Raw genomic sequence first — 11,241 nt, 5'->3', positions numbered from 1 at the left:
CAAAATGCCTGACATCCAAAATTAAGGAAGGAAAGGTTTATTTAGCTCACAGTTTGTAGAGGTTTCAGTCCATAATCAGCTGGCTCCAAGGCAGGGTGGCGTGGCTGAGGGGCAACTGTTCATGGCAGCAGAAGGCAGCAAAAGCAACAAGAGCCAAAGGGGCCAAAGGGGAAACTCTTTCTGTCCCTTATATTGTACGCAGGCTACCTGCCCTAGGCTGGGTGTAGCACTCACAACCATCATCCCAGCACTAGACAATGAATCAGTGACAAACTCGATTCAGCTGTCTCCAAAAAGCCTGCCCCCATGATCACATGAAGCTTTGGGGGGACATCCGGACACAAACTATAACGGGAATATTCCAGATCTTCTCTACCAGCTCTTCGGAAATACTCAGTTAATTGTTGCCAACCTTAGTGTTCCTATTGTGGGGTGTGTCTTGTTTCACAATTATTTCAGACACTCGGCTTGTTGAAAGCGGGGGTGGATCTTGTTCTTACGCTTCTCTGATGTCAAGCGTGACCTCTTGCGCACAGTAGATGCCAGGCAGTCAGCACATGCCTGGGGAGTTTCTCATTGAGCCAGACTGTGCACCTGGTAGGTGAACACAGGTCCGAGGCCCTCAGCGTCCCAGCGTGTGGCCCACAGGCACAGGTGCTACGGAGGTGCTAACGGGGCCCTGCTGTGAGGGTGTTTCTCTTTTTTACCTCTGTGTGTGTGTGTGTGTGTGTGTGTGTGTGTGTGTGTGTGTGGTCTTGGGGATTGAACCCATGGCCTGTCAGATGCTGGGTTTTCCTTTGGATACATGGTACATCTTGCCAGGCATGGTGGTGCATGTCTATAATCCCAGAAGCTTGGGAGGCTGCGGCATGAAGATCACAATTTTGAGGCCTGTCTAGGCAACTCTGAGAAACTATCTCAAAATAAAAAAATGGAACTGAGGGTGCAGCTCAGTGGTAGACTGTTTGCCTGACACATGCGAGGGGCTAGGTTTGATCCGTAGCACCATCAAAAACAACTAAAAAAGAAAGCAAATCTTCAAGATAGGAATTTTCTTTTTTTTTTGGTTTTTCTCCGGTACCGGGAACCGAACTCACGACCTTGTGCTTGCCAGGCAAGCACTTTGCCGCTGAGCTAAATCCCCGGCCCCCAAGATAGGAATTTTTTTAAAAATTAAAAAAAATTTTTTTGAGACAGAGTCTTACTATGTGGTTCAGGTTTACCTTGAACTCACTGTGTAGCCCAGACTGGCCTCAAACTCAAGGCGATCATCCTGCCTCAGCCTCCCAAGTGCTGGCATTACAGGTATGTGCCACCAACACCAGCAGGAAATTTTATTTTATTTATTTCGTGTTCTGGTACTGGGACTCAAACTCAGGGCCTCATACTTGCCAGGCAGGTGCTGCGTGCACCACTGAGCTACATCCCTGGCCCAAGAAATTATACTTTTTAAAGAGAGTTAGTTTTGACTGTAGTGAATGTAGGCATACTGGGGATAAATTTAATGTTTCAGAAATTTTTAGAAGTGATTTAAGGCATTGTTTTTAGGAGGGTGTTTTTTTTTTTTTTCATTCTGTGAAGAAAAAAGGTTTATTTAGCTCATAGTTCTGAGGGTCCGAGATCTGGTGACATTGGTTTGGCTCCCGAGAGGACCTGAAGTCACACGTGGGAAGGGGAGCTCACCTCCCGGGAGAGCCGGTGCTTTGTTTTTATTTATTTACGTTTGTGGACTGAGGATGGAGCCCAGGGCCTGAGGCCCGCAGCCCTCACTGAGCTCCGTCCCGGCCCCGAGAGCGAAGGACTCAGCGTGAGCACACGGGGTGCCACTCTGCCTCCCCCGAGTTGCTTGCTCCCCTGTGTGCGTCCCCTCGGGGCTGCAGGGCGTGGTGGTGCCGGCAGGTGAATTCATGCCTCGGGCACGTCTAGGCCCAGCCCCCGCTGTCTCCCGCAGTAGCTTCCCACAGGGACAGTTCCAGCAGTGTGGAGCAATTTTCTGCGGGGACACACATCGTTCGGGAAGTGCAGCAGCCCGTGTCGCCGTCAGAAGGACTTGCCCGTTGGTGACCATAATCACGCAGCCAGAGCCAGACACAGGGTTTCGGTATCTTGTCTCATTCGTGATCACAGCGGTCCGGTCCGGGAGGTTAAACACTATTTATGGGAAGGGGGTATGAAACTCTTATAACCCAGAAGTAATGCTAATTAGAGAAAGCTCCGTTCCCTCACGTCAGGGCGGTGGGGGATGTGGTCCCAGCACAGTCCTACGGTCAGCCCTCACTGCCCGCGCGTTCCGCATCCGGATCCAGGCATCCAAGGATCCAACACAGTCAGGGAGGTCATTGCATCTGAACTCGTGCACCTTTTTTCCTGTCATTGTTTCCTGCACATTTACTCGGTATTGGGTATTGCAAGTCACGTGGCTATGACGTCACGCCCACGGGAGGAGGTGGCTGGCCTATTTCAGTGGCACAGTGCATGGGGCCTGGGCTCTGTCTCTAGCAAATACAGAAATGAATAAAATGAATTACACGGGGTGATGTGTGTAGGTTCTGTGCAAAGGCTGTATCATTTTATATAAAGGGACGTGAGCTCCTTTGGGCATCCCGGAAGCAGTCCCCCTCTGGCTCTGAAGGACAACCACAAAGAAGAGGGCTAATAAGCCAGTCGTGGTGGTGCCTGCCTGTCGCCCCAGCACTCGGGGAGGCAGAAGGATCACAAGTTTGAGCCCAGCCCAGACAATTTAATGACTTACAGAAACCCTGTCTCAAAACAAAAAAAGGGCTGGGGGTATAGCTTGAGAAGGCCGTCAGGTTCAATGCCCAGTGCCACAGGAAAAGCAGCGCCCTGCTCCCCTGTACCTCTTCCCCAGACAGCTGGTGTCGCTTGCTTCCTCCTTGGCCTTAGGTAGGTTCTGTGTGGTCCGTGTTTCTCAGGTGGAAACACGGCTGGCGAGGTTAAAGGATTTGCTGTAGGTCAGCACGGCAGAGCTGGCTATAATTTGTCCACTGCCAGGTTTTCCTCCTAGTTTGTATGCTGTGGCCTTGGGCAGATTGCTTAACCCCTCTGAGCCCGTCTCCCCAGCTGTACCAGGAAGTTAACATATAACATTCTTCTCAGAGAACTTTCCAGAGACTCGAGTGAGACACTGCACAGAAAGCATGCGGTACTGTACACACTGGGCTAGCATGACCGAGGCCCAGGGTGCAATTTCTGCTACTGAAAAACGAAAGAAGAGGCAGTTTGTGGAGAGTCTGGGGTGGAGGAGGAACTCGATATTCACTGTTACTGTTACTACCTCCAAGTCAGATATCGCAGGCTCAGTTGGACATGGTTATGCATATCTGTAATCCCAGCTACTTGGGAAGCTGAGAAAGGGTCATGAGTTCAAGGCCAGCCTGGGCAGTTTAGTGAGCCAGTGTCCCAAAATAAAAGGAAACAAAACACTGGGGTCAGGGTTCATTGGGAGAGCATTTGCCTGTGTGCTCAAGGGCCTGGGTGCCATTCCTAGTAACGCGCGCGCGCGCACACACACACACACACACACACACCCTCAAGCTCTTATCCATTCCCTCCTTCACTCGGCATCGGGCCTGTAACAGGAAAAAGTTTCTGTCCTTGTGGTCACATAGAGCTTAGTCAAAATGAGCATCTTGGTCAATAAAAAATTCCAGCGGCATAAGTACTGCAAAGGTGTCACAGGAGCGGGTTTGACTTCAGTGAGGCCAGAGGTGGCAGCCCGAAGAGACGGTGCGTGCCCTGAGGCTGAAGGACCGAGCGCCTTACTGACGTAGGAAACGGCGTGTGCAGAGGCCCCGTGGTGGGGAGGGACATGTGTGCGCCTGGCGGCGGGAAGGAAGGCTGATGCGGCCATACCAGCCGTTCCTTACCTCTGAGTCCCCTGAAGGCCTCCTGTGCCTTCTGCCTGCCTGCTCACCCGTGCGGCTGTGGACAGAGAGGTGAACACACACGGGGCTGGCCTGCGGACGGGATGGTGTGAACAGCTGGGCTGGGCCCTTAGCATTTGGGTTGGGGCTGGGCGTGCGGGGGGCACACGGCCTGAGTGTCTGCAGGCGCTGGCTCGGGGCTGGAGGCCCGAGGCTGGGGCCGGGGAGGGTGGGCACCAGCCCCGCAGTGCCCTGGCTGTGACCTCCTTCCCTCGCCAGGTGAAGAGGATGGGCGAGCTGGGGCTGCTGGCCATGGACGTGCCGGAGGAGCTCAGCGGGGCCGGCCTGGACTACCTGGCCTACTCCATCGCCATGGAAGAGATCAGCCGGGGCTGCGCCTCCACCGGCGTCATCATGAGCGTCAACAATGTGAGCTTCCTGGGTCCCGGGACATGCGCTGGAGTCCGCGCTGGAGTCCGTCCCGTAGGTGGGCCTCTGGAGAGAGCAGCCTTGGGGTGGCCTCCAACCGCCGCCCACTCTCCCCCAGTCTCTCTACCTGGGCCCCATCCTGAAGTTCGGCTCCCCGGAGCAGAAGCGGCAGTGGGTCACCCCTTTCACCAGTGGCGACAAAATTGGCTGCTTTGCCCTCAGTGAACCAGGTACTGTGGCCCTAAGGTGCCTCTCCCTCAGAGTTGGGGTGACAGGCCCAGATGGGAGCTGGGGACCCGGGGTTGAGGCAGGGCTTGGGGCCCCTGCTGCAGAGCTGGGGGACTATTGCTGGTCAGCCCCCAAGCAGGAGGCGGGGCTCTGGCGTGGGCCTCTGGGCCGAGCTGCGGCTGCCTGGATCTTCTGCGGCCTGCGGCCCTGCCTGGGGTCCGGGCAGGCGGGGAGAGGTTTGGCCCTGGGGTCCTTTTGGCTCCTGCACAGGACCCCGTGCCCTCCGGAACCGGTGTGGAAGCTGTCCAAGGACCAGTGTGGGCTGCTGTGGCCGCATCCTGGCTTGGGAGTCCAGTTGCAAGGGGTGGCGAGGTCCCCGGTGCTGGGTCCTGAATCTGCATGTGGGGCAGGGAACGGCAGTGACGCGGGAGCTGCGTCCACTACGGCCCGGGAGGAAGGGGACTCATGGATCCTGAATGGCACCAAAGCCTGGATCACCAACGCCTGGGAGGCCTCAGCCACCGTGGTCTTTGCCAGCACGGACAGATCCCTGAAGAACAAGGTGGGGGCGGGGAGGCCAGGCCGACCATCTGTTTGTGGCTGGGAACCACCCTGCAGAGCTGCTCCTGCCCTGGGGGACTTGGGCCTGCCCCTGCCCTGCTTTCTGCACCGTCCCTAAAGCCTGCAGGGGGTGTCCTGGCCTGGCCAGAGAGCCCAGGGAGGGCCTTAGAGCTTGTGTCTGGACTGTCGGTGTCAGGGTGGGGCAGCCGCTGAGAAAGTCACTCGGCATCTTGGGGCTTTCAGGGTATCAGTGCCTTCCTGGTTCCCATGCCAACACCCGGGCTCACGCTGGGGAAGAAGGAGGACAAGCTGGGCATCCGGGCCTCTTCCACGGCCAACCTCATCTTTGAAGACTGTCGCATCCCCAAGGAGAACCTTCTGGGGGAGCCAGGGATGGGCTTCAAGATAGCCATGGTGAGCCTGGCAGGGGGCGGTGCCCTGGGGCCAGGCCCTGGGCCCCAGCACGCAGCCACTGACCGAGAGGTCCCCACAGCAAACCCTGGACATGGGCCGCATCGGCATTGCCTCCCAGGCCCTGGGCATTGCCCAGGCTGCCCTGGATTGTGCTGTGAACTATGCCGAGAACCGCAAGGCCTTCGGGGCGCCCCTCACGAAGCTCCAAGGCATCCAGGTAACCAGGGCGACGTCAGGAGCTGGGCCTGGAGGCCAGGGAGGAAGCTTGGCCTTCACCCTTCGGAGCCCTCCCTCGCTGGCCTGCCCTGGGGCAGGGAGAGCACCTGCTGACGGTGGGGCCGGGCTGTTGCAGTTCAAGCTGGCGGACATGGCCCTGGCCCTGGAGAGTGCCCGGCTGCTGACCTGGCGTGCTGCCATGCTGAAGGACAATAAGAAGCCTTTCACCAAGGTGCCTGGGGGCAAGGGGCGCCCAGAGCTGTGGGGGCGGGAAGGGACCCTTCAGGGGAGGGGTCTGGCTGGGCAGAGGTGGGCTTGCGTGTCTACTTCGCCAGGGCAAGGCCCCCACAGGCCCAGCCCCGCTGAGGGGCAGGAGCCGGGGCTCCCCGAAGTGAAGTTGCTGACTGCCACCCCTGCTGGTTAGGAGTCGGCCATGGCCAAGCTCGCAGCGTCAGAGGCCGCCACTGCCGTCAGCCACCAGGTGAGCATCCGCCCTGCTCCGATGCGGGCCCTGCCCCGGCGGCGCCTTTGTGTGGCTGGCTGCGCAGTCTCTCCTCGTGGGTGGGGAGTTTCCGCCTCCTGAGCCCGCTTTCCCTGTCAGACTATTCAGATCCTGGGCGGCATGGGTTACGTGACAGAGATGCCAGCCGAGCGGCACTACCGTGATGCCCGCATCACCGAGATCTACGAGGGCACCAGCGAGATCCAGAGGCTGGTGATCGCCGGGCACGTGCTCCGCAGCTACCGGAGCTGAGCTCCTCTGAGGGCAGCGGTGCCCCCTGCCAGCCTTGGACTGTGGGAAAGGGGCCGGCCGCATCACCCTGACCCCGGTCTCTGCCAAACCCTTGGGCACTGACCCGTCCCTTTGGCCCCTCAGGGCAGACCCAGCCTGCCGCCTGCCCTGAACGCTGGCTAGAGGGGCTGTCCTGCCCGCTGGCCTCGGGCCCCCAGGTGAACCTGCACGCCAGGGAGTCTCGGAGAGGAGGGTGAGCCCCTGCGACCTGCCACAGGACATCAGCCGTCTTCAGCGCGGAAACGGGCTCTGCTACCTCTTTGCACACCAGCAGCGGGGCCTCACTCTCGCAGCCGTGGCCGGCGGGGCAGGGTGCCTTCCTTCCCTGGTCCCGGTGGGCCTGGCCCTTTGCCCAGGTCAAGACTTAGGAGGGTGAGCGGTTGGCGCCCGAACGGCCAGGCCTGCGTGGGCTTCGGAAGTGTGTGCTCCGGGGCCGTGGGGCCGCTCTGCAGAGGACGGCTGGGTGCGGTGTGTGGTCTGCTGGGCACGGGTGGGAGCTGGCTTGCAATAAAGTGTATGTGTCCGACCCAAGGATCTTTCCTGTGCAGGCCCTGCTAGGATGCCGTGTGTTGGAGGAGGGTAGGTGTCCGGCCCCAAGGCTGGGGCTGGGAGGTGGGGCTGCCCGAAAAGGCAGCTCAGGAGGGCGAGGAACTGCATCCTGCCAGCCTCGGTGGTGTCTGGAGAGTGACCGGCAGGGGGGCCAGGCAGGCCATCCAGGGGAATGGAAGTGGTGGGGGCTGGGACGGGCATGGGCAGGAGCCCAGCGCTCGAAGCCACGAGACCCAGGGAGGAAGTGAGGACTTGAAAGGCCTCCCCTTTTAACTGCAGGACTAGGGGCTGAATCCAAGGCCTTCACGCTGAACTGCATCCTTGGTCCTTTTTTATTTTGAGACGGTGTTGGGAAGTCGCTCAGGCTGGGCTTCAACTTTCGATCCTCCTGCTTCAGCCTCCTAGGGTGCCAGCAGGAACGGCGTGCAGCACCACCCCCAGGTCCATGTTTGAGTGGTCCAGGGCGCCGGCCCTGAGCCCAGGTGGGGCTGGCTTTGGGCTGAGGCCATGAGTGAGGCAGCTGGGAGAGGAAAGTGCGGCAGAGTTGAGGCGGGGGAGCCCCCAGCACTGCGGGGAGGAAACTGCTGGCATCGGCATCGGCATCGGCATTGGCATCGGCATCGGCATTGGCATTGCTATAGGTCTGGGGACGAGAGACCTGTGAGCCTGTGAAGCCAACCTATGGGGCCGAGGGGCCACCTGGAGCCGCCACCATGTGAGGAGTGTGGTGCCAGGTGCCTGCGGCTTGGCCTGGACCCAGGAGCCGGTGTGAGGGGCGGCTGAACAGGGCCGAACTCCCTCGTGCCAATCTAGGTCCTGACCGCTCCCAGCCGCGGGCTCCCTCGGCGGGGCGTGCAGGCAGGCCGGTGGTGGCGGTGGTGTCTTTCCTTGCTAAGAAGGTGCCCCGAGGCTCTGGCAGCCGCTTCCCTCCTTGCTCTTGCCGAGGTGCCCTGGCTCCGGGGGAGCACGTGGAGGGGCTTGGTCACAGCTCACACCCTCTCCGGGTCTTCTGGATCTGCCTGTCCCCACCCAAGGGCCAGCCAAAGGCTGCCCCACCCTGCTTAGGGACATGTGACAATCTGTCACCCTCTGAGTCCCAAGCCCACGCGGGGTTCCTGTGAGCCCAGGAGCAGAGGGTGTTCAGAGGGCTCCATGGCCTCTCCAGCCACGTGGCAATGACTTCTGTGGGTCGGGGGCCAGGTCGTTGGGGGAAGGCTGCCTTTGTCCCACTCCTCCTGGTGCTGGGGGACAGGAGGAGGTGCCGGGCCAGAGCGGAGCAAGGGGAGCCCACCTGACACCTGTGACCTTAGGACGGAGCGGGCCCTGCTCGGGACTCTGGCTCCTCCTGGCTTGGTGCTCAGGCCCACAGGCCCTCAGCTGTGTCCTCCCTGTCTGCTGAGAAGCGTCCGGGGTTGCCGGGGCTTGGAGGCCAGCAGGGAAGGGGCCGGCTGCTGCAGGTTCACTGTCCCAGGAGCCCAGCTGGGTGTCGCCTCTCAGCGCTGCCTGAGCGTCATTTGGCCTCAAGGCAGAGGGCAGGGCCTAGCGGCCACATTGCTGTCCATTTCTTGTTGCGGTAACTGAGGCTCTGAGCTGAGGTCACCTGCTACCGGGCGTTAGGAGCTGTCCTGAGTTGGAGATCTGTGTGTGTGTGTGTGTGTGTGTGTGTTGGGGAGTGGGGAGGTCACAGGCTGCAGCTGGCCTGTTTGCTGAGGACTCTACCCCTGGGTCTGTCTGAACTGGAACTATTAGAGTGGGATGTAAATATCACGCCCTTTTGCACCTAATTTCTTCAGTGTGGGTTTCCTAGGAACAAGGACATCTGCTCATATTACCCACAGGACAGTTGCCAGGTCAGGTGTCCAATCTGCAGGCTCTATTCAGATTTTGCCAGTGTCTCCATGTCTTTAATAGCAGGGTTTTTTTACATACCAGGCATTGTATTTGTTTTATTTGGTTGGTCAGTTGGCTGGCTTTTTGAGACAGGGTTTTGCTATGTAATTCACTCTGTAGCCCAGGTGAGCCTCGAACTTGCTGTGAGCCTCCTGCCTCAGCCTTCTGAGTGCTGTGATCATGGGTGTGTCACACCTGGTTTGCATTTACTCTCACTTTTATTCTAGGACAGCGCCTTAGACTATTTGGTTTTTGTGACGTCGGCATTTTTGAAGTGTGCAGGTGGGTGGTTTTGTAACCTGTCCCTCCATCTACATTAATCTGATGGTTTCTTTCAGATTAGATGCATGGGACATACTGTTGGCAGTGGTGGTTACTCCTGAAGGAGTATTTGCAGTTTCTCTTTTTCTTAATCTCATGAGACCTCTCAATTACCGATGCAGTACGTCTTTCTAAGGAACTGTTGGCCTGGTGCCGGTCAGAATTCTGTTGTCACAGCACATCTGAGGGCTGCGGGTGAAGCCCAGTGTAGAGCAAGCCCTTGCCCCTCTCCTGTCCCCAGCACCACAGCAAATTGTAGTTAGTATTCTGTGTGTGTGTGTGTGTGTGTGTGTGTGTGTGTGTGTATTTGTGTTTTTTTTTTTTTTTTTTCAACTGAAAAGAGCCACCAGGCACTGTTTAGGTTTCTCTTCCCCCGATGTTTTTTTTTTTTTTTTTTCCCGGTACTTGGAATTGAACCAACGACTTCACGCTTGCCAAGCAGGCGCTGTGCCACTGAGCGAAATCCCCAGCCCCATGTGTGTGGATTTAATTTGTTTTTCTTTTCCACCTCTGTGGGATGGATGTTTTTCCATTGTTTTCAGTCTTTTCCCTAATAAATGAATTTATTTGAAGTTTGTGCTGGGAATCGATCTCAGGACCTTGCGCTTGCCGGGCAGGTGCTGTGCCACTGAGCTACGTCCTGGCCCCTAATAAATGCATTTAAAGTTATACATTCCTAAGTGTAGCTTCCGCATCATTTTGTAACTTTTGAATGCCGTTCCGTCCTTTTCACTTGGTTTCCAAGTTTCATTGTAGCTTCTCTTTTGACTTATCAGTCCTTCCGAGACGTATTAAAAAATGAACATGGCAAAAAAAGAATACGGCACACCTTCCTTCTTCCCCTGCATCTGTTTATTATTGCGGCGTATTAGCACACGCGCGTAGCGTGCGATGCGGAATCCCCATGGGAAGCTGGCGTGTGCGCGCCCAGCCCCCCACTGGGACTGCAGTCATCAGGTGCTGCACACATGCACTAAGAAGAATAAAAATTGTTTAAAGAATATAAATACGGGATTTCCTTGGGTATTTTTTGTTACGGATTATTAAAAAAAAACCATGACAGAGCTTACCACTTGAATCGGTGTGCAGTGCTTAGCTCAGTGGTCTTCGGGCGGCCCGTGTCCTGCAGCCGTCAGCCCTGCAGTCCGTGAAAGGAAGTTCCAGCCCATCGTTGTGCATTTTTACCTTAAGTGCTCTGTGGTCGCAGAACATTTTTTAATTGTTGAAGACGTTTGAAATTTGTTGGGGTTTGTTCCAGGGCCCCAGGTGACTTTATTAGTACTATGGTGCACACGTGTATGTGCGCCGAAGCGAGCGCTCTACTGGCTCGCGTTTGTGACGCGCACACTCGCGTTCATTGGGAGGGCTCCGCGCGTCCCAGCTCACACCCTCTTCGGATCTGAGTGAAATGGGGGGTCGTACTCCCCGCTCCACTATCCCCTTCTGTTTCCACAAAATCGATGTTTCCTGTCATCTTTTATTTTGTTCTTTGAATTATTTCTATTTTGGGTTTCTCATATCAGAGAAACCATTCAACATTTAACCTTCTGCTCACTCTTTAAACTGCTTGAGAAGTTTCCTGAGTATCCCGCAAGTGCTTCAAGTACCTGTTCCAGGGTTGAGTCACTTGCCTTCTTGGGGGTGGCCGGGGCCCCTGCGCATCCAGAAGCATCTCAGTGCGCGCCGCCCCCGCCCCGCGCGCTCCCCGAGACGGCTTCCTCTTTCCACCTCCCGTCTCCCACGTCAGTGCATTCACATGACTCGTTCAAGTGTCTCACTCAACGGCTGGTTAGACGTCCAGTCCCGCCAAGTTGCTCTAAAATTTCCACCCTCACCAGCTGCTGGGCCCCAGTCTTCTCCATACCAGGCATTAGCAGGTGCTTGTATTTGGGTCTTGCATTTCTGCAAAGGCCAGTGTGTTAAAGGCTTGGGCCCCTGGATGGTGCTGTTTGGGGG

General features: G+C 57.1%; 1 protein-coding gene and 1 long non-coding RNA gene across 2 annotated transcripts in view; one reads left to right on the top strand and one right to left on the bottom strand.

Annotated features, from left to right (window-relative positions):
* Acads (acyl-CoA dehydrogenase, C-2 to C-3 short chain) overlaps positions 1–7,051 on the top strand; it is a gene marked incomplete at its 5' end in the record, with an annotated part of 14,189 nt that extends 7,138 nt beyond the window's left edge. The window contains 8 exon segments of the mRNA XM_013520359.1: positions 4,164–4,313; positions 4,432–4,543; positions 4,952–5,103; positions 5,346–5,516; positions 5,596–5,733; positions 5,869–5,964; positions 6,157–6,213; positions 6,334–7,051. Coding sequence (XP_013375813.1) covers positions 4,164–4,313; positions 4,432–4,543; positions 4,952–5,103; positions 5,346–5,516; positions 5,596–5,733; positions 5,869–5,964; positions 6,157–6,213; positions 6,334–6,486 — 1,029 coding nt within the window.
* Positions 7,052–10,119: 3,068 nt separating this feature from the next.
* LOC102006421 lies at positions 10,120–10,868 on the bottom strand. The gene is made up of 2 exons (XR_262854.2): positions 10,356–10,868; positions 10,120–10,258 (listed from the first exon to the last, which is right to left on the bottom strand). It is a non-coding gene; the product is annotated as an uncharacterized LOC102006421 (long non-coding RNA).
* Between the last annotated feature and the right edge of the window lie 373 nt (positions 10,869–11,241).

Source organism: Chinchilla lanigera, unplaced genomic scaffold (genome assembly GCF_000276665.1).
Source record: "Chinchilla lanigera isolate Chin_1 unplaced genomic scaffold, ChiLan1.0 scaffold00054, whole genome shotgun sequence".
NCBI classification, from domain to species: Eukaryota; Metazoa; Chordata; class Mammalia; order Rodentia; family Chinchillidae; genus Chinchilla; species Chinchilla lanigera.
Note: the sequence above shows the minus strand (reverse complement) of the source record. Positions and strands in the feature narration are given on the sequence as shown.